The sequence below is a fragment of the Ammospiza nelsoni genome, chromosome 6 (genome assembly GCF_027579445.1).
Source record: "Ammospiza nelsoni isolate bAmmNel1 chromosome 6, bAmmNel1.pri, whole genome shotgun sequence".
In the NCBI taxonomy this organism is placed as follows: Eukaryota; Metazoa; Chordata; class Aves; order Passeriformes; family Passerellidae; genus Ammospiza; species Ammospiza nelsoni.
In genome coordinates, this window is record NC_080638.1 from 28736417 (window position 1) to 28759245 (window position 22829).

A 22829-nucleotide genomic window follows, 5' to 3' on the forward strand; every position below is an offset into this window, starting at 1 on the left:
CAACATTCCAACAGCATGCAACTTCCTGGCAATGGGTGTGAACTAACACTCAAGGTGAGGCTCTCTGGCTGTTTTGCTCTCCAAAAGGAGCCCACCAATAAGCCACAAGTCTACAGAGAATACAGCAAATCTTCTTCTTCATTTATCTACTTACAATGAAGTCAGATGATGCTTGAAATTGGCCAACCCCCCACCCTTCACCAAATTACAACAGCAATACTGTACCAAAAACCAGCCTGTTGACTGTTACACAGATTTTCTGCACTCATGCTGCTAACAAACACAACTAGGAACCTCTGCACTTGACAAATGCCAAAATACATCCCTAAAATTTCCAGAAACTATAACTGTACTAAAATTAGAAGGACAAAGTAATTAACCATGAAGAATGAATGCTTACAGCTCATTATGTTCTCAGTGTGCCTTTTTCCTCATTTAAAGAAACTTCATTGGTAATTTATCACTGATTATTTCTGAAGAAGGAAAGAAATTCCCATTCTGAAAACTTGTCTCTCCCACAAAATGTTTCAATAGGAAAATCTCAAAGAAGCTCACAAGACATGGCTTGTTTTCTCAGGCTAAGGAAGGATCAAACCCACTTTGATGTATACAGTCATTAAACAACCCAAGTAATTTACCTGGATAAGCTGTTTCTGAAAGAGCCTGGCAAAATGGCTGTGGTTGCAGGTTGCAGACAGGTGAGCCATCATGGCCCTGTGAAGGAAAACATGATCAGATACTGACTGGAACTTTGTGGTACAAAAAACAGTGTTCTAACCTCAAACTATACCAAAAGCATTAAAAACCCTACTTTTAAGAAAGCAATCTCCAAAGGTCATTGAAAAAAAGCAATATTTTTATAACCCATTTTCCCAGGCACTGAGCCCCACCTGCTGCTGACATGGAAACAAAAATTCTCCCTGAGCACCTGCAGAGCAAACACAGCTCTAGAGATAAAAAGAATCTCTTCCTTTTCTTCAATAATGTTGTTATTTAGAAAAAAAGAATAAACTCATTCAGTTCCCACTCTTCCCTGCCCAAAACAGTAAGTTGAGATTTCACATATATGAATTAAGGAAACCGCAGTAGTGCTACTTCTGATGCCCAAAATTTCTCAGTTTAAGCCTCAGCCTTGTTTTGCTCTTGTGGTGAAATGCCACCTACATACACATTACTTAAGAAGGCTGGTGGTTGAGATTAACACAGAAACCCACAAGGCAATTGCTTTCAATGCTATAATAGTTTCTTTATATATACTGCATTTTGATAAAGCAATAAATGAATATAACAGTCTGCTCTCTACAGAAAGACACACAGTTGTCTTGTTTTCAGAGCCAATGCACTAGACCCCCTGAAATAATTAGAAGAGTGAACAGCTGCTGAACATATAATACACTTCTCCTCACTGAAGAGGAGCCTGACATGGAAAACATTATATGCACACACAAGTGTATATAATAACAATGTTCAGACAATACACTGGTTTTGAGAGTAAACCAGCGTATTGTCTGAACATTTCTGTGATTATGAAAGGGAAAGATCAACATCAGGATTGAACAAATTAGGCCTCTGCCACTTATGGCTTGTTTCTTTAAGGTAAAGGTTGATGCCTTTCAATTCAGAAGCAAGTGTACATGGGCAGCTTTTTCCAAGCAGCCCACAGCACCCTGCAGAGTAGTGCAGAAGATCAGGCAGGACATGGAACTAAGGATGCCAAGTGCAGCATGATTCACCAGCAATTCAGCTACATTAAAGAGATAGCTGAAGTTGCTTAAGACTCCTACCTGATCTTGTTGCCCAGAACTCTTTCAAAGTCCCAGCCAGTTTTCTCATTGTTATCCTCCCATTCACGCAGAAGTTCATAAAATATATCCCTGTGAACCAAGATATTTAAGGGAATGAATTCCCACTCTTCAAAGTTTGAAGCAACAACAGAGCATTAATTGTTCCAAAGCTTCCCAGCAAGAATCTACCTCAGATTAAGTAACTCCAGCCTCCAATCATTCAGATACCTTTGAAAAACTCATAAATGTTAGCAGTACTTCAGTGAGTTTCCATTTTCCATGTCTTTGACAGCAAGTGCTTAAGCTTGTTATGCCCAATCTATGATGGAATGACCAAAACAGCCATTACCAGACAGACATAGTGAAGACTGAGAGGCAGCAAAGAATAAGCCACATGTAGTAATACCTATGAGAAAAAGAAAAGGACCAAGACAACTTGTCATTCTGCCCTCACCCTGTCGCTGCAAGCATGGAGGGAGGCAGCAGGAAGAATAAAAGCATACCAGATATATATGCAGAAGCAATCCAGTAGGGTGACACACTGTACTGGCATTATCAGAAGTCTCAATAACTCCTGAAGAATTAGGTTGTTCTTCTCTAAAGACATTAACCATTTAGTTCCTGCAGTCAATACGGACAAAGACTTTTTTTCATTTAATTAGAGAAAAAAATTCAATATTTTTTTCTACAGCATGTAGCATACATGAGACATTCTTAACATCTTTTAGTCACAATCATGCAAAGGTTATACCCTTGAGCATTCAGGAACAGTAGAAGAAACTTACCTTTGTTTCTTAAATATGTGAAATGCTCTGTCACTGGGAAAGTTCGAGCGATTATCAGTTTCTGGCTGAAAAGAAACAGACTGTACAGAGCATGGCAGCAGGAGAGACACCTGTTAAAAATATAAAGGCAGTCATTAAGCTAATGGAAGTCTCTAAATGATCTGAGACCAAGAAAAACAGCAGGGAAGAGGCAGGTTAGGAAACAAGTATCACTAGCTGAGTTGTTACTACACCTTACTTCCCAATTGCTAATTACTAGCAAACACCAACTTTTACAATCTACACTAGGCTACAGAGGCAGAATCACTCAACATTAAGAGAGAAAGTATCTGGTCCCCTTAAATCTCTGCTGACTAGATTGCAACCAGTATTGATACAGTACCCACAAACAGTTGAAATATACCTTCAATATAGGGCTTGAGAAAATTCAGGATCCTGGCTGGCAATTTCTGTTACCTTACTCTTTCTCCTTACTGTTCTTCAAGTAACAAGACCTTTATTTAAACTTTAACAACTTTAAAGCTCAGCTACTGACAAGTCCCAATCTCAGTACACTGTCCTTTCTTTGATAACAGTAATTTCCATTTTTAAAAGATGGATGAAATGAGATACAAAATACATTTCTACCATGCAATTCCCACCAACCAAACTGGTTCCCTAACCCAGTTGATTACACGAGGGAACCATTTTTCCCAGTCTGGATTGTCTCCTGTGAAATGCTGTTTGCCTAAAGAGTCCACACGTATGAAAAAAATCCAAATCTTTGAAACTACCTTCTGATATTGCACCTAACTAATCATTCTCCTGGGATCCATGTTTATTAGGTGAGAATTTCAAAAGCAAAATTTGACCCTGTCAAAGTCCCTGGCTGAGGTCAGGGCCTGGAGCACAACAGGCTAGCCAGCAGTGATTCACAGCCAACAATCACTGGACCCAGCAACTCACTCACCCACTGACAAGGAAAAAAGTACTTTTAGGCAGTTTCTAAAGACAACACAAGAAGATGAAATAGAAAGAATGAGATTTAACATCAAAGCCATTGCAAATAAAGGAACAACAACACAAAGGCTTGAAGCAATGTCACTTGGGGTCTGCCAAATTTTACCTTAGCTGTGCTGCTTTCATAAGCCTGCCTGAGCCTCTTGTGCAAGGTGGGAGAAAACGATGCAATCCGCTCATTTTCGGCCAAAAGCTTCAGCATGCCCTTTTCTAAATGGGAAATAATTCTGCCAAGATAATGGGGATAAAGCTCAGAGAGACAGACAGACATAAAAACACATGAGCAGTTCTAAAGAAATGCTTATGTTAACATTTTATGATGCTGCCAAGAAAAGAGTTCTAAAGGACATGTACCAGCAGGAAATCCTACTGGTATCTGTATTTGTTATATTCTCATCTCACGACTCTCCAGTTCTTGCACAATTACAACAAAGTTCAGTGGACACATCAATGCAAGGAAACCCACAGCCATCCAAATCCAGGTCAAGCTGTATGTTTTAAAAAATTAACAACTCTGTGCCTTTAACTGGTAAAGTTCTACAACCCAAGCACATTTGCTTAATCCCACACACAACTGCAGACACAAGCAGATGAAAAAAGAATTCAACTCACTCATATTGATAATCCAAGACTTGAACAGCAAAATAAACACAGTTGTGCACACTTTCAAAATGCTGTCTCCCTGACACATCTGAGAGGAAAAAAGAAACATAAGACAACAGTACCTTTTACCATTTACAACTAAAGGATTAGCTTTTAAGGAAAGTATGAACTGACATATCCAAAACTAATCTCCCAGACTCGTATTCAATTTTCAGAAGTTCCCATTCCCTATCCCTCCTATACTAAAGGCAATTGAAGTGTTTAATGCTGTATGAGAAAGAAAAGACTCTTTCTCACTGTTCTGAACAACAATAAGGAGATACAGGACAAGAAAAGTAGAACAACTAAAAACAATTATAAAATGGTGTTCCCATAGCTGAAGATTTTATGTTCCTAATCTCAGCCCTAAGAAATAAAGAGTAGCAAAACAAAGGTCAATCAAATTGAGGCATGTGGGGTGGAGGAGGGTGTGGTGGGTCTCATCCTAAAGCCACTCTTTTGGTTGTACTATCCATATCAAAGTACTAATTGCATCAAGCTTAAGGCTGAATTTGCCAAAAACCAAATGCAACAATACAGCTGGATCCTATGCACTCAGATCCAAACCTGAAGCTTAATAAACACATAGCAGGTCAACAGCACATTTGAGTTGTACGATCAATAGAGAAGCAACTCAAGCACATTTGTCCTTCCCTCTAAAAGTCAGTGATAGAAGTAGCTACAGCAAATCTAGCACAATAACAGAAAACTAGATTCAAACTAGCTAGCAACCCCACTCTATCATACTGTGGAAGCACTTCCCATACATGCATGACTTTTGTCAGCATCTCAGATGAGTCCCACAGTGGTAATAAGGCATTTTTATGCAATTTAAGAATAACTGTCCAAGCTAGTCTACAACACTTTCTCATTCTATGGAAGCAGGATTCTTTCCCTTCATTACTACTGCTTACCTCTATTTCTTTCACTGATTTCAGGGTCACTATCCCCATCTTCTGCAGTAGAAGTGCCTTTAGATGTCAACAGTTGCAGAACGAAAAACAGTTCCAGAAAAATATTTGGTACCAGGTTTTCTAGGAGAGAGTAATTGAGATGTTAAAGGTGGATTACTCAATACTGTCCTGCTTTAATAAACAAAGGTAAAAAGGTAGATTCCTGCTCTGTGGTAGTCAGCAAAGAATTGTCTCCCCACAACATGATACTGTGATACAGTGTAGATCAGCATGGGAAAGATGTGTTAGGGAACAGTCTGGCTTCATATGGGACATACAACTTCAGTCTACTGCAGCTCAGAGTACTGCATCAGGCTCACCTACTTCCCCACACTTTTGCCAAGTATTCATTTATTTAAATAACAGTATTGGCTTACTTTCTTTTTCCAGATGTCATTTGTTTGTACACTATACCTATCCCACAGCCTCCACTTCCCATCTATCTCCCTCTCACAACACACATGCAAGTTCAAAGCTCAAAGAAAGGTCCGTTTCACATTTTCTGTGTCCTCACCTGCTATACAGGATGAATAGAGCTGTGCCAGACACTCCAACTGTTTCTTGCAGGAAACCTTAGCAGGATTTGCACAGGTCACCCAATGGCTTTCAGCAGGAAGGCTGGCACTGCGAGTGTAGCTAGGCTTAGTTGGAGTACAAGGATCAAAAGATATCCCTGCAGGAGAAGATGCCTGGTAGAGCAATTTGCATCTGAAATTCAAGAGCAGCAACATAACCATGTGACTGAAGATGATCTAGAGCAGCCATGCAGCCAGAAGAGGTCCTTCTCTTCCAGTGTAGCATGAAGGAAATCCTGCAATAACTAAACCATGTCATTTACACTGTCTAAAGCAGCTTTTAGCATGACAGTAATTTAAGTCATCTTTATCTAACAGAGAATAGATCTTGAGGTTAGCAAGCAAAAGACTAAAGAATCCCATCCAAATTGCAACTCTGTTAAAATAGTGTAGCACTTTGACCAAATTAACCAACTAACATATGTTATTACTTCTCTCATCTGAACTGCTACCTGTTAAGGATGGGGAATCTGTTAGAGACCAGGTCCTAAAAATCTTCCTTTCATGTACCATTTCTGACAGGTAGATATTTTAAAACATCTATGAAAATAAGGCTCACATCCATCCCTTTGGTATAGATGTAAAGTAATGACACTCTGAGAAGATCCAATACCAATGAGTGGAAAGGCAATGCAACAGCTGAAGAAATCCCAGACTGGCAACGTAAACAACAGAAGGAACAAACCACTTTGACTGCTGGATTCTAAATCAAAAATGATCACTTAGTTAAAATACACAGACATTGTACAAAACTATATCTAGAGAGATCATCTAAAATGCAACACCAGGGTAGCATATGTAACACACCTGAGAAACAGGACACCAGGCAGTAACAGCAATATCAAATGATTGTCAAAGATTCCAATGGAACATTTCCACTTGGAACATCACACTACCTCTTGCCACACTGTATCAAAAGTGAAAGATTTAAGTCACTTTAAGGGCTTTGGGAAGTCAGAAACATTTTCACCTCCAACAAAGAACCTTTTCAATTGGCTTATTTCTAGCAGAACTGCTGTGATGAAGAACAACTGGTCCCAAAATGGAAGTAGAAAGATTTCCAGCATCTTCCTTGCAATGAACATAATCAACTAACGGAAGAAAATTATTGAGTAATAGATAGAACTGAAGAAAATTATTCATTAAGTACTTTGTGATCGCACCCAAGGGATGAGCCCATATCAAGTACTTTGTGACCTTACCCATGGCAAGTTTCCAATAATGCAGTTAGACTGTGCTTCACTTCTGCCCCAGTGCTGTCATCTACCTCAGGATGAAATTCACCTTTTGCCCCTGCTCAAAGGGATCTAGCTGGCTGAAGACTGCCTTACTTCTGTATTTCACCACAACTGAGGACACAGCAGCAACTCCCAGCTTTCAAGTATAATGGGTCAGATGAGAATATCACTGCATGGGCAAGATCCAACCAACCACATACTGCTATTTAACTGACTTCAGTTTGTGAGATCTCAGCACCTCAGGATGGAGGTGCAGAGAGGCCGAGACCACCCTTGGGGGGCTCGGGAGTCCTGGAATGTTGCCAGAAGTGTCTGGTGGCTGGACTTTGATCTGACACAGGAGACGAGACCTGTATGAGGACTGAGAAGGTTTTACTGGGTGAATGGTGAAGGGATAAGTTAGTTAAAGTGTAAAACACAGAGTTTAGGATTTTGGTACAGGAGAGTCTAAAGAAGTAAGATAGAAGAATTGGGGCGTGTCCTGTTCTTCTTCTTCTTCTTCTTGGCCTCCATCTTCTGTAGTGGTGGTGGCACTTTAAGATTAGTCATTACTAAAAGTGCACCAGTTAATAAGAGTAGAAAGTATTGAAGAGAAATGATAAATATTGTACACGTAACTTAGAGTATAAAGATAAGTGACCGCCCCGGGGGCTCGCAGTGTGCCCATAGCTAACTTGCTGTGCAGACCTCTGTCGAGCTGAAAGAAAATCTTTTAGATAAACAATTAATAAACACCAAAACCGAGACAAGATCAGAAGTCTCTCCTCGTCCTTTGAAGCGCCGGGCTCTTCAAGGCCATCCCTGGGCCTTTCCAGGCCACCTAAACAGCACCGAAAAACCAAACAAGTGGCGTTCGCTGCGTGGGCACCCCCCACCAACCCTTTCGGGGGGGGATCAGCCCTGAAGAGCTGAAGAGCTGAAGAGCTGAAGAGCCGAGAGGGCAGCTCCTGAGGAGAGAAGCCTGAAGAAAAAAGGAAAAGAAGAAAGAAGAAAAGAAAAAAACGGCCAGAAGAGTCTGCAAAAAAACAGCAGTCACTGAGAATTCCATCTCTCAGCTTCTGCCGAAGACAGTTCGTAGCAGAGCAGCCCGGATCAGAACCGGAAGGCGCCTCTAGATCCTTCTCCTGTGACCTGCTGGGCAGAGATCAGGAGCCTCCGGACAGCTCTGATGACAGATTCAGTGAGAAGATCAAAAAATAAGAATATGGGGGGTACACTGTCCCAAGAGCAAAAAGAAATTTTGTCCGCCTTACAAGGCGTGGCTCAAGCATATACAAAAAGGATCCCAAGAAAAGAATTAAAACAGCTGTTGTTGTAGGCAAAGCTTAATTACCCACTGGCCGAAACATGCCTACTATTCGAAGTGGGGTTTTGGCAAGAAATTAATAGGCACTTATATTTTTTAGCAACAAAGAAAGACGAGACAGCATTAAAGCTGCTCTCGCTGGCAAAAATAATGCTAGAAAGCATATCGGAACAGTCGAAAAGACTGGGAGAGCAACGAAAAGTTACAGCACCCTCAGAAGGAGGGGGAGGAGCAAGGCTCCGAGAAAAAATTAGCTCTGGCCCCAAGAAGCCAGGAGAAAAGGCTCTCGAGAAAAGAGAGCAAGAAATACTATTAAAGCCCCCAGTCCCAAAACCCAGAAACCCCAAGAAGCTCCTAAAGCGTCCTGAAACTCCGGAGAGTACAAGAGAGTCAAGATCAGAAAGAGAGGTGCAGGGGAGAGAAAAGAAATCGAGAAGGGAGGCGCTTCCTCGCGGGGGGCACGGCGCAGCAGCGACAGAGCCGGCGGGGAGCAGGGGTGAAGAGACAGAGAAAGGAGACATAAGTGCAGACATGGCTTTTGTCAGCACAGCGCCGGAGGTAGCGGCCGGCCCGGCCGGCAAAAATAGCGGAGACGCGCGCGGCGGGCAAAACTCGCAACAACCCGGGAGCAAAGTCAAGTCAAATTGCGGAGTGGGCCCGAGTGCCGGCGGGGGTCAGGCTGTACACACACCGGCGGGGAGAATAGACACAACGTCAGAGGAGGAGGAGACAGAGTCAAAGACAGACCGAGGGGGGAAGCCTCAGAAGTAGAGCAAGGGGGAGAGAGTGACGTCAACTCGGGAGAGACAGAGAGCGGCTCAGAGAGCACCCATGCACAGAGAGTAGAGCGCGGGCGGGGGCGGGCCAAGTCCCCTGTGACGTCTCGAGCGAGGAGGGGCTGTGCTCAAAATCCTATGTCCCAGCAGCTCCACACCCTCTTCAGACTCAGTACCTCTAGATGAAACCCTCAGAGTCCCAGTCCCTTCCCTTCAAGGGAGACGTTCTAGTATTCAAGCTCCATTTCCAGCTAAATTAAAAGCCAGGCAGACACAGTCTCAAGTGAGATCACGAACACGGCAGTCGACAAGACAGGGGCAGTCGAGCTCATGCTGTCATCCGAGCTGGGGAGGCCGGTGACAGCGCCACCTAGTGGGGGGCAAGGCTTTCGCTTGTATCTCCACAGATCGAAGTCTGACGTGGGTGTCAGCACAGCACGTGAAACCATTTCGAGTGCGAGAACATGAAAACGCAGATCCCAAAAACAAAGATCCAAAAAACAAAGAGACGAGTACTCAAACAAGAGTCGAGACTCAGATTGCCAAGACGACTCAGAAGAGAAATAAAAAAAAACTAAAGACTTTAAGAGAATTCTCTGTTAAAGTCCTAAATGAAAAGCAAAGCAATGATGTCACACAGAAGTGAAGCCATGAGTTTCATGATGCTTATGTGCATCATTCTTTCATTCGTTACAGTAAACAATGGGGGTAATTTACCTATTACTCAACCAAAGCAAAATGTATGACAGACTTTAGCTCAAGCAGCAAATTTAGATAGTATTTGCCTGACACATTCGAAGCCAAGAAAACCATTTTCAGCATGCATAGTTAGATTGCCAGTAGACGAATAGCCAGTTCCAAAGCACTCCGCAGTTAACATTTCGCAGATCATTAAAGATCCTGTGAAAGAGTGGTGTGCTTAAACACGTCTACTTCCTGTAGCTTCTACAGAACCTCAAGAATTAGAGATTTTTAAGTCCATGACAATGGAACTCTGCATGCAGTTTGAGACTCCAAATGTCACAAAAGCGAAAACTGTCGATTTGACTCCCATTCATGAATTCTATAAGAATGCGTCAACATAGTGTAAATATATAGAGAAAACTACCAAAAGATCAGTCCAAGTCCCAGTGCAATTGCCACAGAATTTGTTCTTAATTTGTAGAGACAGAATTTAGCACAGCATTCCTGCTAATGCCACGGGAGGTCCATGCAACATTGAAGAAATTTCAATACTATCGCCTGATTTGAACATGTTAAAAGAGAAAAAACGCAAAAAAAAAAAGATCAATAGAACAATATGCGGCAGATTGCAATGATAAAATGTTTTCTTGAGACAAGAAAGCGAGTATTGCTACCGCAATTTTCTCACCTCAAACAGCATCAGAAGTAGCCTTAACTCAAATCGACCGCATGAGTTGTTAGCTGAGCAAACATGCACAGTCTGTATCTGTCGCATTAGATGACATGTTAAAAAACATCAGTAGTATAAAGAAAGCGACTCTTCAAAACAGAGCGGCGATCGATTATCTATTGCTCGCTCATAGACATGGGTGTGAAGAGTTTGAAGAAATGTGCTGCATGAATCTCTCAGATCATTCAAAATCAATTCATGAAAGTATCAAAAATATAAAAGACAGCATAAATAAACTTAGCGAGATCACAAGATCATAGATCGATCAGCTAGTAAACTTCTTTGACATCTCTCCCATTTAGAGAAGAATTTTAAGAGTAAAGTTCTATGTTTTAATAGTTCTCCTAGTCCTCATACTTGTCGTCCCATGCATATTTGCATGTTTAAAACACGCTATGAATCAGATAGCAAAAGAAGTCTTCCTAGTGCAAACAGAAGGGGGAAATGTGGGATCTCAGCACCTCAGGATGGAGGTGCAGAGAGGCCGAGACCACCCTTGGGGGGCTCGGGAGTCCTGGAATGTTGCCAGAAGTGTCTGGTGGCTGGACTTTGATCCGACACAGGAGACGACGCCTGTATGAGGACTGAGAAGGTTTCACTGGGTGAATGGTGAAGGGATAAGTTAGTTAAAGTGTAAAACACAGAGTTTAGGATTTTGGTACAGGAGAGTCTAAAGAAGTAAGATAGAAGAATTGGGGCGTGTCCTGTTCTTCTTCTTCTTCTTCTTGGCCTCCATCTTCTGTAGTGGTGGTGGCACTTTAAGATTAGTCATTACTAAAAGTGCACCAGTTAATAAGAGTAGAAAGTATTGAAGAGAAATGATAAATATTGTACACGTAACTTAGAGTATAAAGATAAGTGACCGCCCCGGGGGCTCAAAGTGTGCCCATAGCTAACTTGCTGTGCAGACCTCTGTCGAGCTGAAAGAAAATCTTTTAGATAAACAATTAATAAACACCAAAACCGAGACAAGATCAGAAGTCTCTCCTCATCCTTTGAAGCGCCGAGCTCTTCAAGGCCATCCCTGGGCCTTTCCAGGCCACCTAAACAACACCGAAAACCTTACACAGTTGATACACATTACTGGGACATTTCAGGTAGAATTCAGACTGGAATAGGTGCTAGACTTAAGCGCAGAGTGGCAGGTTTGAATCCTGAGCATTTCTGCTGCAGGTTCAGTACAAGCAGTAATTCATTAGACTCTACAGGATATGTTTCAGCCAGTTCTGGTCACACTGAAGTGAACTGCAAAACTTAGCAGGAAAAGAATTACACCCATGTGTCCTGAGGAGTTTCCCCAAGAACAAAATCTACAAAGAACAGCAACAGTTCTCTCAGCAATTATAAACAATAAACAATAGTGCAAACTACTGCAGTTTGGTTTTTTTCCAAGTATCAATCTTCACAGACTACCAGTGATACCACTTTACAAGCAATGAAAGTCACACACTAACCAAACAGCAGAGACAAAATTAGAAGATTCACTTCATCTGACAGCAATTTTCAACACATAACTGCAGTAGTAATCTTTAAAACAGAATCTCAAGTGCCCATATTCTGTTTTCTCTGACTGCAAGCTTCTGTTAGCCTACCTACCTTGCAAGACCATTAACACTTTCTACACATTTGCATCACTAACTCATTTTTTCCAAACCAATGTGTTTTGGTGCAATCTTCAAACACAGTCTAATTACACCCAATTGCTTTGCCTGTGCAATCTAAGGAAAGATGCATAGGAGATAGCCACACATTCATTTCCATGAAGGGAAAAATCTCATAAAAGCAGTGAGAACTGACTACACTTTTGAAGTGAGGGTCATTGTTCCAGAGTCAGCATACCTCTAAAACGGCAAACATGAGCTAGGCGCATTAATATCCTAGTCTGATACCACAGACACATTTGGCTTTGGCAAATTATAATTTAAGGTTACCAATATCTGGTTTGGATATTCTTCTGTCATTTTCACTTTGTCCTGGCCATGCCCTCTCCTGGCTACTGAAAAATGAACCCTGTCCTGTCTGGAACCAGGACACAAGGGAATTAAGAATCAGCCCCCTGCTCAGACTGTACCGTTCTTTCTTCAGCATCTCCCTCTCCTCTTGAAGGCTGTTGCTCATCACAGATGAGAGGTGTCCTTCCTGGACAGCAGCAAAGGCCTCGAGGCTCGAGGCTGGAGACCAGCTGACAGGTGTAGAAGTGAAACAGGTCTTTGGTTTCGAGAGGGGCCGCTCAGCACTCACAGGAGTTGGGTTGATTCGCCTCGATGGTTTGCTTTTGCTGAAAAGAACAGAAGCAATCCCACTAAAATCAAGCTAAACAATAACAAAAATTTCGGTCTGAAGACAGATGTGCAATCAACTCTTCCAGAGGAATCTAATGTTAAAACAAAATGGATGTTGAGCTGGGTTATTGAATTTCTAAACTGTACCTGTAATTATTAATTTTATTCTATCACTGAAAAAAAAAAAAGTCATGGAGCTATAGCCTGCTACAAGCAACCTGCTAAACCTGCAGCAAAATTAATTATCAAATAGCAAGTCATCTAACAGGTACCACAGGGCCACACAACCCTTCCAAAGGTTTCTAATTTGCAGGACAGGATATGCCCCATTTTAGTAAGAAACTGCTGGTGAATTCATTTCAGACATGATCAGGAGGAAAAAAACCCACCAAAATCAATCAAGTTGCCATTGTCTATCAGTGGGAGTCCAGGCTGTTTTAAGTTCAGGGAAACTCATCCTTCCTGCATAAAATACTTGATGTGTCCTTCAGGAATAGGCTTGGTAAAGTAGCAAAAAAAGCATTAAAAAAATGGAAATGGATACAGAAACATAAAGCACCACAGAAATGCTGGTTGCTACATATTAACTGCTAAGGTGTTCTCAAAATCGCTGTAACATTGATTTCCAAAGACCTGTAGTCTCTTTCCTACTTCCTTTTCCTAGCTGAGCATCAATGCAATTGAGGAAGAGAGACTTGCTGGCTGTGCTGGAAACACATCTTATCTCCCTTGGCCAAAGTAGCGTCTAGAGCAGGACCCAACCCCTGCATTTGGATTTGCTGAACACTCACTCATGTTATAATTTTTAGCTGAAATTTTGCATGTCCAACTAGAAAGTCCCACTTTCAGAGACCAGTGACTGATATACAGAGCAAACAGGCTGACACAAAGGCTTTCTATTTGGTAATGAGGATTTTAAAGAATGCAAAGACAAAGATGAAAGGACTGAGGCAACCACAACACAAACAGCTGCCCCAAAGCTTAGCTGAAGTCACCAAGGAGACCAGGGCTTGCTGCAGACCAAGAACACAGCCTGCTATTTTGTCCACAATTACACAGCACAAATGAAGCTGCAGGCTAACATCTGCTACCAGAAGCCACAGAAGATCAATCCAAAAGCTTTTTTGCTAGCATCAGTAAAGCTGGAGAGCCTTCCAGGATAGCTCTTCCTTACCAATTGATATTCTGTTAAATGAGAAACGTGAGGAGCCAAGATAACGCTGACTCATTAGAACACACAAGGACAAAGAGCTCAGCTTTGTATCAGCTGGGCCGTGCACTGGCCAGCTGCAGGCAGCATCACAAGTGAGAGGCAAAAGAGGTGTCTTGGATGAGCCCTCGGAGAGGAAACCTGACTCCCTGTCAAGGCAATACTCCCCTCCCTACTCAATGACCAGAACAAAGCAGTTCTGACCATGTTTCCCAGAAGCCAGCTATTGTGTATTACAGCCTCTTCTGCATCTGGACACCCACAACTGCTGGTCAAGGAGCTGCAACCTGCAGCAATCCCAGTGACACAACGAGGCGGACTCGCTCTTACTTTGTCCAGCCAGAGGCAGCACCCATGGGTGGAAACTCCTCCAGGTTGTTAAGGTTTAGCTGGCTGGGCGGGGATCTGGCAGAAACAAGAAGCACTTCACTCCGCTTCCTTCTCCCTCCACTCCACGATCCACCATCACTCTTTCCATCCTCCTCTTCAGCAAGGGAACGGCCCAGATCGCGAGCCGCCTGCCGGCCAGAGGCGCCGGCCGAGCTGCTGCCTTTCCTGCGGCCCCGTCTCACGGGCAGCGCCTCCGGCGTGGCTGCCAGGAAGCTCCCCAGGCTGGCCTTCTGAGAGGAACGCCTCTCACCGTGGTGCAGCACAGGGCTGTGCCCAAAGCTCGGGCTGCTGCTGGAGACCACGCTGGGGAAATCACCGTAAGGGCTAGACAGGTTCGACCCAGAAAAGGAAGAGGAACCACTGGATGCTGCATCAGGAGAAAAGCTGGTATCTGTGGTGCAGGTGGTCACTGAAGTCCTTTGAGAAAAGAGCTGCACTCGGCTGCTGGTTGCATGGCCTGCCCTCCTTTCTGATCCTGTCCTTTGGCTCCCATGAGCCTTGGAATTAGGAGTTTTAGCAGGAGTAGGGGGTCCATTAGTCAGGATCTGGCTGGTCTGCTCCCTTAAAAAATTCAGCAGAAAAGGCACAAAATCTTTCTGAAGCAAGCTAAGAGATACCAGCTTGTCATGAATGTGATTCTCCTACAAGAGAAGTAGACAAAAAATTAATATAAAGATGCTACCTGATTCTTTCTGTCCAAGTACCCAGACACATTTAAGTAGTAAATATGGGATTTCAATACACAATAAAAACCAACATGACTTGTCAAAGTACATCACTGAAATTCAATAGTGCTCGTCACAGACCCTAAAAACAGCCTACACACAAGCCATTTTGGCACAAGTTTTCAGATGGAGTCATTCACTTTGGTCTCTGATTTGAAAAAAACTGAAACTGTTCCATGGAAACATCAGTAATACTCTCTGCAGCTATGACCAGGGAGGACTTGGAGCAACTGACGCCCCCAAGTTCAACATTTTGAAAACATCAATACTGAAAGCATCTAATTCTAACAGAAAAATCTACAGTCTGCAAGGTCTCTGCACCCTGTTTTTCTGTGAATGCCGCCTGCTCCCACAGAGGGGTGCTGTAACACCAACCGCTGCAGCACCCGGAGCCCTGCAGCGCCAAATACACAACCAAAGCTGCTCTTCCATTTCAGTTAAATAATTTTGCTCGAGAACTCACAGAAGTCTAAATAGAGACTGTGCAATTTTAAGGTATGTGAAGTTTATACTTGAGAAACTTAAACAAAAACCCCACCACTGACCCAACACATTTGAAATCTAACAGGTGGCATTGATCTTACAAGGGTAAATCTAGACAAAAATGACTTCACGCTACATGCGCAGTTTGAAGTTTTGTACCCTGGGTAAAAATTCTTTTGTTCCTAACACTCCATCAGGTTTCTGTTTCCTCTCAGAGGGATGCAGCAAAATTTGCAACAACAGAAGAAGTTCTCAAAACCTTTTCCTCACTAATACTGAAAGCATTGCATACAAACTCCTGTAAAGTTGTATTCACAACCCTAACGAGATGAAAAGTCAAAAAAGCAAACACTATTTCTGAAGGCGGTTTCTGCAAGAAAGAAAGAAGTGAAAGTAAAATTAACATGCCTGTCTGTAACTGGACTCACACAATCTTCAACACCTATACTTAAATTCATATTTTAAAGTGTGAGACCAATTCAGCTCCTTGGAGAAGTGTGAAATTCTGACACAGCCCAGATAACAAGCCAAGCAGGCAACAATCGGTGAAAAAGCACAGCTCAGAATACAACCCCCATGAGGTGTCAGAAGACCATGTCCAGCCCAAAACTGCCATGAGAGCTAGAGCAAGACATGGCCTAGCATTTCCTTCCCCTGGAATTAGCACAGGGGCACAAAGATGATTACAGTCTATGCTATGCATACGGTTGGGCAGTTTCACCAACTTTTCAGAGCACAACTTATTTTCACTCGTCTTTCTCTGTCCAAGTTAACGGAGGTTTGTTTCCTCCACAACTGGGTAACAGCAACCTGTCAGCTGCCAGCTGCAAACCTCTCACTTGCTTTCTCATGCTGAAGTAACTGCACTGCTCCCAACAGCAAAAGGCAGCAAGAAATTCCATTGCAAAGGCAAACTTTTTGACCTCCCCACCCCTCACCCACACAGCACTAGCTGAGCTGCCAGGATCTCAAACTTCATAATGTCCACAGGTTTGCTTCTGCAAGTCACAGCTGAAGAAATACCACACAACATAAAAGTGCTGGTCCATTCTTCCCATACATTTAGGATGATGGCAATACCCAACTAACTCATGGGGGTGACACCATTGAGTTTTGATTATAATTCTAGGTAGCACTATGCAAGGGGATCAGGTAGAAGATGCTTTAAATACCAATTGTTTCTCTGTGTCATTCTCTATGGGAAACATAAGCACTCCTAGTCTATCTACAGTTACAAAAGTTTTTATTTCCACAAGAAGCCAAATCATTCGTTACAAAACTCAGCCAATAAACACCCTCTCCCAGCCCGCAAAGATCCTCCTCAAGGTCCAGGCGGGAGGAACATCCAGCCGGGAGGCGCGCTGGCGCCTGCAGAGAGCCACCACCAAGCCCCGGGTGCTGACAGCCTCGTCCCGCTTTCACCGCTGCCTTCCCCTACAGAGATGCGGGAAGTGTCACCGCGTTCCCTCAGGACACCAGCTGTGCTGTGTTGTGCTGTGCCGCGCCGTGCTGCGCTGCCCACCCCCGGTCCCGCCGGCTCTGCGCTAGCACACGGCGCCCCAGGCTCCCGGCGCTTCCCGTGCCCGCGGGGCCTCCCCGCCTCCCGCCCCGGAGCCACCGCCCGCCCGAGACCGCCCGGCGCCGGCGGCGCTGAGCTCCGGCGGGCTCACGCCGCGCATTCCAGCGGGTTTCACACGCCCGCCAGGCAGCTCCCGGCGCAGCTCCCGCCGGCGGCCTCGCCTTCCCGCCGCCGTGCCCGGAGCCCGCCCGCGCCGGGGGCGGTGCCGCTGGCGGCTCGACAGACGCTCGGCCGCGAACGGCACCTGACGGGGCCCCGGGCTGACCCACGCGGGCTTCACCCCTCACAGCAGCGCGGGGCGGAAAAACTTTCCCGCACGGCCCCGGCCCGCGGCAGCGGAGGGTGCTGGGGGAGCGGCGCGGCTGCGGGCCCGGTCCCGCCGGAGCCAGGGCGCTGCGGGCGGACGACCTAGCGCGCGTTACCTCAGCCGTGCGGTGGCCGGGGCCGTGCCGGAGCCACCGCACCACGGCGCTGACCGGCACCTCCTCCTGCAACAGCAGCTCCAAAACCGCCGCCATTCCCGGCCCCGCTCCCGCCGAGCACGCGCACAACCCGCGCCGGGGGTGGGCCCGCCGTGTTCCCCCTTCCCGCGGGGGCGGCGCCGAGCGGGGATTCCCGCCGGGGAGGCGGGCGGGGGCCGCGCCCCCTCCCCATGTCAACACGCGGGGCACGGGGCGCCTGCGCCGGTCCGTGCGCGTCTTTTCCTCTCATGCGCGGTATTTCCTTCCCCAGCAGGGCTCGGGGCCCGGCCTAGCGGCGGCGGCACCCGCGGGTCGGGGCGCAGGGAAGAGCAGTGGCGACCGCCCCTCCCCGCGGTTCCTCGTCCGCCTGCCCGCGCGCCGACACCCCCGGCGGAGGATGGCCGAGGACTCCCCCAAACGGCGCAAGGCGAACTTCAACGAGGCGGAGACGGAGGTGCTGATCGAGCAGGTGCTGAAGCACGAGCAGTTGCTGTTCGCGGCGGGACCCGGCCGCGCCTCCGCGGGCCAGAAGCGGAAGGTGTGGGAGCTGATCCGGCACAAGGTGAACCCGGTAGCCGCCTGCCCCCGCGACGTGGAGGACCTGAAGAAGCGCTGGCGGGACCTGAAGCGCCGCGACCGCAGCAAGCTGTGCCGCCTTTCGCAGGGCTGCGGGCCGCCGGCGCCCCCCGCCCTCGGCCTCTTCCTGGCCCCGGAGGAGCTGCCGCCCGCCGCCGCGCCGCCCGCCCGCCGCCAGCGCCGCCCCTACGGCTCCCTGCTGCCCGCCGAGGCCGTGCCCATCGTGGGCGGCATCGACACGCTGGAGCTGCCCGGCGCCGTCGTGGGGGACATGGGTGAGTGCGGGAGCGACCCCCGCGGCGCCGCCACGGACCCTCCGCCCGCCCGGCGTCCCCCAGCGCAGCCGCGGGAGCCCCGGTGCGCGGGGAGCGGCGCTGCCCGACCGCTGCGTGCGCGCAGGGGCCGCGGGCACCGACCCCGCAGGAAAGCGCTGGTTCGGATCCTTGGAAAGGCAAAACGTATACGCGCGCACACAGAACTGTGAGGCTTCGTGCTCTAGGTCACAGAAGTGTCTAAGAACAGCACCAAGAATAAAAACAGCGATTCGTAGGAGATGCTGCCCATCCACGAGGCGATAGACTCGGCCACCGATCTTCGCTATTGCCGTTATTATTCTTGCAAATGGCAGCACGCAGGTCCAGCCAGTACAAAGTGCTGCGAGCACATAACTTCATACATGCCAGCGATATTGTCCTAGCATGCTGGAATATCAAGGGATTCTTGCAATCCAGTGTTTCAGCAATGCTGAGCTCTGAGCAATGCTAACTGTTTACTGCGTGCACGATATGGCATGAAATGAGCTTGCAGTGAACTTTGTCTCTGGCATCCTAAAGCTTGGCTTCTGTGGTGGTAAGGGAGCTGTAGTATGCAGATACATGGTTAACTGGTGAATGTGTATTTGTGGTTTTTTTACCACCTCTCGAAGTAATTTGTATTCTAAAACCATCGATAGCATATTTTGAGAGTCTTGTTTCAAGGACTGATGTTAGTGCTTAGTGGACGTGAAAATATGTCACCACTGAGGTTATGAAGTTTCTTATGGGCTTTCCTTTGCTTTTCTTCCCTCCACCTCTTCTAGGGTTTAATGGCAGTCCTGGCCCATCTCATCAATCCAGTCTTGAGCAGATGAACCTCAAAGAAGAAATAGTAGTGAAGGTGGTGGAGCCAGAAGAAAGCTCTGGGGACATGGTAGTGGTTCCACCTAGTCAAGAACAACTGCCTTTTCTGGGGACATCAGGTGGTGGTTCCTCTGGGAAAGTAAAAGCCAAAACAAAAGGCAGGTGCCAGGCAGACCAAAATGAAATGACTGAAGAGGACCTACTGCAGATTCAGCAGACCCAAATACAGGTGATCCAGTCTGGCTTTGACAGTGTCAACCACAATCTTCGGCTGCTGCAGCAAGGCATGCAAGATCTGAGTAACAGCATCAGCATCATGGCACATACACTTGTTGCTATCAAGAACGTCTATGTGAAAAACAACACTGGCCCAACCACACATGCCACTGCATCTACTCAGACCACAGCTGGGTACCTGAGCCCAGGATCCCCCCAGCTCTCCCCTGCTAAGGACAGAGCTAGAGCACAGGTGGCTGGAAGCAGCAGCAGAAGCAGCAGCTGCAGCTCCAGCTCCATGTCACAAGAACCAGGTCCTTCTGAGTTTCCTAGGCCCCCCCTGAGAACCATTAAGAAAGAGCATCCAAATGGCTGCTACTATTTCTGCTTTGCAGATGTGTAAAAACTTGAATAGATGTAAAATGACTGTGTTCTTGGGTGCTGATGTATGTTCTGCTCCGGCCTGTGACTTCAAAGGAGTGAAGTGGACTTGCCTCCCATGTTTTTCCCAGTGGGAAACATTTTACTATAGGTGGCATTAAACACTAATTACCAGCCTCCAGTTAACTCTGTTGCAGTTGACTAATAAATTTCTTCTCTTTTCTTTATCCTCTTATTCTCTTAAAAAAAAAAAAAAAAAAAAAAAAAAAACATTTATTTTGAGTAAGACTTTTGTCTGTATCATCCTTTGTTTAATGTCACCTTGTGAAAAATAAAAGGCATGAGAGTGGGGTAAAAAAGTAACATTATGGTTACTACCACCAGGAGCTAACTTACAGAAGTTACTTGGTTCTTGGATTAAACAAGCCTCAGAAGCAGCTGGCTTTTTAAGTACTTCTCTTTTCTAATAGTTATGTTGGGGGTGTTTGCTTGGTTGTTGTTGTTGTTGAGGTTTTAGAAGTCTGAGCTGTGCAAGGCATCACAGAAGGAGTTTAAGATACCTGCTTATTCTAGAAATGGTTTAGCACTGAGCATTCACTGGCATTCATTAGTGTCCTCCTCAGAAGTCATACAGCATTGTTCCACTTGGCTGTTGTTCATTCCTGGCTTGTCAAATGCACCCTCTCTTCAGAGACATTGTGTTTCACTGCACTAGCAGGGTAGTCTCTTTTTTTAACCAGTCACATGTTTAAAATAGAGAAATACAGAAAAATGAGTAATGGATGAGTGATGCCTGTTTCTGACATATAGGTTATATGTAGGCTGTATCTTCATCTGATTTTTTAAGAAATTGAATCAATACCACAGTGTTTGAAATACAGAGAACAAAAAGCTTTGTATTTTTTTACATGAAATGGAAGTCAGATTTGCTGTTAAATTACAGGAGGCAGGGGCTCACTTCGTTCTAGGCAAATGCTCCTGCATAGTTTAGAAAGCTTGGATTATCATTTCCTTTCTCATAACTAAGTAGCCAAGGAAGAAGAAAGATGAGGACAAGTTGGAGCAAAATGTAACTTGGTGTCAACTCTGAAACAAGCAAAAATCATTTTATCTTCATGCCAAAAAGAAAAATTGCCATTTCGTATTTAGATAGGGAAAACTATTGTCACTGGCACTATTTTGTGTTTCAGGCTTACATATTCAAGCCACTCTACTTTGCACAATTCAGAAGTAGCAGAGGTGCAATGTTCTTGTATCTGGCAGTTGTACCAGAGGTCAAACAAAAACACTCACCTGAAATGTTGTCCAATGGAAAGTCATTCAGGTGCTCTTCTTAAGCATTTATCACCAACATTTAAAAAGGTTCTGCAGATAAATTTGGCCTATAGCAATGACTGGCTGCTTGTAGTGTTACAGTCAGTTTGCACAAGCATTCCTGCTGCAGAAATTTAGCAAATACAAATAACATAGAGAATCACAATGAAACTGCCCCTCTCCTAGAAGCATAAGAATATGTAATCATAGCATAAGGTATGCCACTTTTGCAGTCAGCTTTGACTGAACACCACCGTATGAAAATGTTCATGTCCACCATTTTGGTGTACTGAATTAACTCATCTGCACTTCAGAAACCAGCCACTGCTGCCTACTAAAATGTGAAAGGGTAATCAGTTAGCAAGTGTTTCCCTTCAGAATCACAGATGGAGTAAAATGTGAAAAAATCTCACAAAAATAAAATGTATATGTGTACAGCACAATGTTCTTTGGGATTAATGCCTTGAAGAAGAGAAAGTTCTTTTTTCCAGGTTTCCCTTAACAAAAGAAGATAGTGTGGGTGACAGGTATTAAGAAATTGCTGAGTTTAAGAATGGCAAAGAATCCTTCTATGGATTTTTGTTTTTATGTTGTTAAAAGCTTTTCAAATTAACTTATTGGAAGCATTATTTCTCCTCCATCAGTACAGATGGGCTCTCTTGAGCAGGATTTTCTGTATTTTGTTTTCATGGACACAGAAGGTAATTCATGCTACCATGGTATTCCAGGTAGATTTGGAAATGCGATCTACCTGGTCCTTCTGGGCAGCAGTTTGAGCTTGTCCAGGTTGCAACTGGCAGTTCTAACCTTTCTCTTGATGTTTCAATTCTTTTTGCAACTGTTAATTCTTGAATTTCACCTACTTCCTGGGAGAGGTGATTTGTGTCCGCTTTCTCGTGTTCCAGTACTGATTTACGTGAGAGGCAGCTACAACGCAAGTAGAGAAGTGCAGCAAGATCCTGGGAGCAGAAGGGGCAGATTGGATCTCCTGTATGAATGAAGACGAGCCAGGCAATGCTTGTGTGACACTGTGATGGTCAGAGAACAACCAGACCTCACATCAATGTTTGTTCTGATCTTGCTTCTTTCCCTGTGTTTCAGTTGTACTGCTAAAATATACTGGAGCCAGATCAAAGTCACTCTTCCACTTCTGACACATTCTAGATTTACATCTTTTAAATAGAGAAGGAAACTGAGCTACCTCTCATCACTACTGAGTGGGCAAAATTGTTATTCTCATCTTCAAATTAATACAGTTGGTTGCTATTTCTTTACACACCCTTTCTGTGATCACATGTACCATCCAGAAGCCATGCCATTAAGTTTCTGGCTGCTCTTAACAGAAGGTGAAATAATTTTCTTGAACTGTTACTGAGTAAATGAATTCCCAATTTGTTTCCTGTGAAGCTATTTATGTAAATGACAAGAGCTAATGACCTGGTCATGAAGCTTAATGAAAATATTGCCAATTATTTGAACAAAGGCAGAGCTGGCTTTAAATTTTCCCAAATGCATGGCATAACAGTGGTAATACTGAGAAAGAAATCCAGGGAATTTTCTCAAATTCTTCTGGACTTCCCTAAAAAACTTGTCCTGCTGTGCAAAGTGCAGACTGTTTTCTG

The 22829-nt window shown here is 45.0% G+C and overlaps 2 protein-coding genes across 2 annotated transcripts in view; one reads left to right on the top strand and one right to left on the bottom strand.

Annotated features, from left to right (window-relative positions):
- The window catches only part of CDAN1 (codanin 1), a 34063-nt gene extending 17233 nt beyond the window's left edge, over nt 1–16830 (bottom strand). The window contains exons 1-10 of the mRNA XM_059474892.1: nt 16735–16830; nt 14295–14995; nt 12544–12750; nt 5678–5871; nt 5125–5244; nt 4181–4259; nt 3675–3795; nt 2570–2679; nt 1785–1874; nt 639–714 (exon numbers count right to left, since the gene is read on the bottom strand). Coding sequence (XP_059330875.1) covers nt 639–714; nt 1785–1874; nt 2570–2679; nt 3675–3795; nt 4181–4259; nt 5125–5244; nt 5678–5871; nt 12544–12750; nt 14295–14995; nt 16735–16830 — 1794 coding nt within the window. The remainder of the gene's footprint in view (nt 1–638; nt 715–1784; nt 1875–2569; nt 2680–3674; nt 3796–4180; nt 4260–5124; nt 5245–5677; nt 5872–12543; nt 12751–14294; nt 14996–16734) is intronic.
- An 863-nt stretch (nt 16831–17693) lies between these two features.
- Nucleotides 17694–21588, top strand: LOC132074059 (uncharacterized). Its single transcript, XM_059473478.1, has 2 exons — nt 17694–18453; nt 19257–21588. Exons 1-2 carry the CDS (start codon nt 18000–18002, stop codon nt 19913–19915), a joined length of 1113 nt encoding a protein of 370 aa, XP_059329461.1. The 5' UTR covers nt 17694–17999; the 3' UTR covers nt 19916–21588.
- Nucleotides 21589–22829: the final 1241 nt, after the last annotated feature.

Bases quoted from the DNA above. Each gene is read 5' to 3' on its own strand.
- LOC132074059 (XM_059473478.1), top strand. From the start codon at position 18,000: ATGGCCGAGGACTCCCCCAAACGGCGCAAGGCGAACTTCAACGAGGCG. The intron at 18,454-19,256 runs GTGAGTGCGGGA...CACCTCTTCTAG, and splicing joins CGCCGTCGTGGGGGACATGG to GGTTTAATGGCAGTCCTGGC.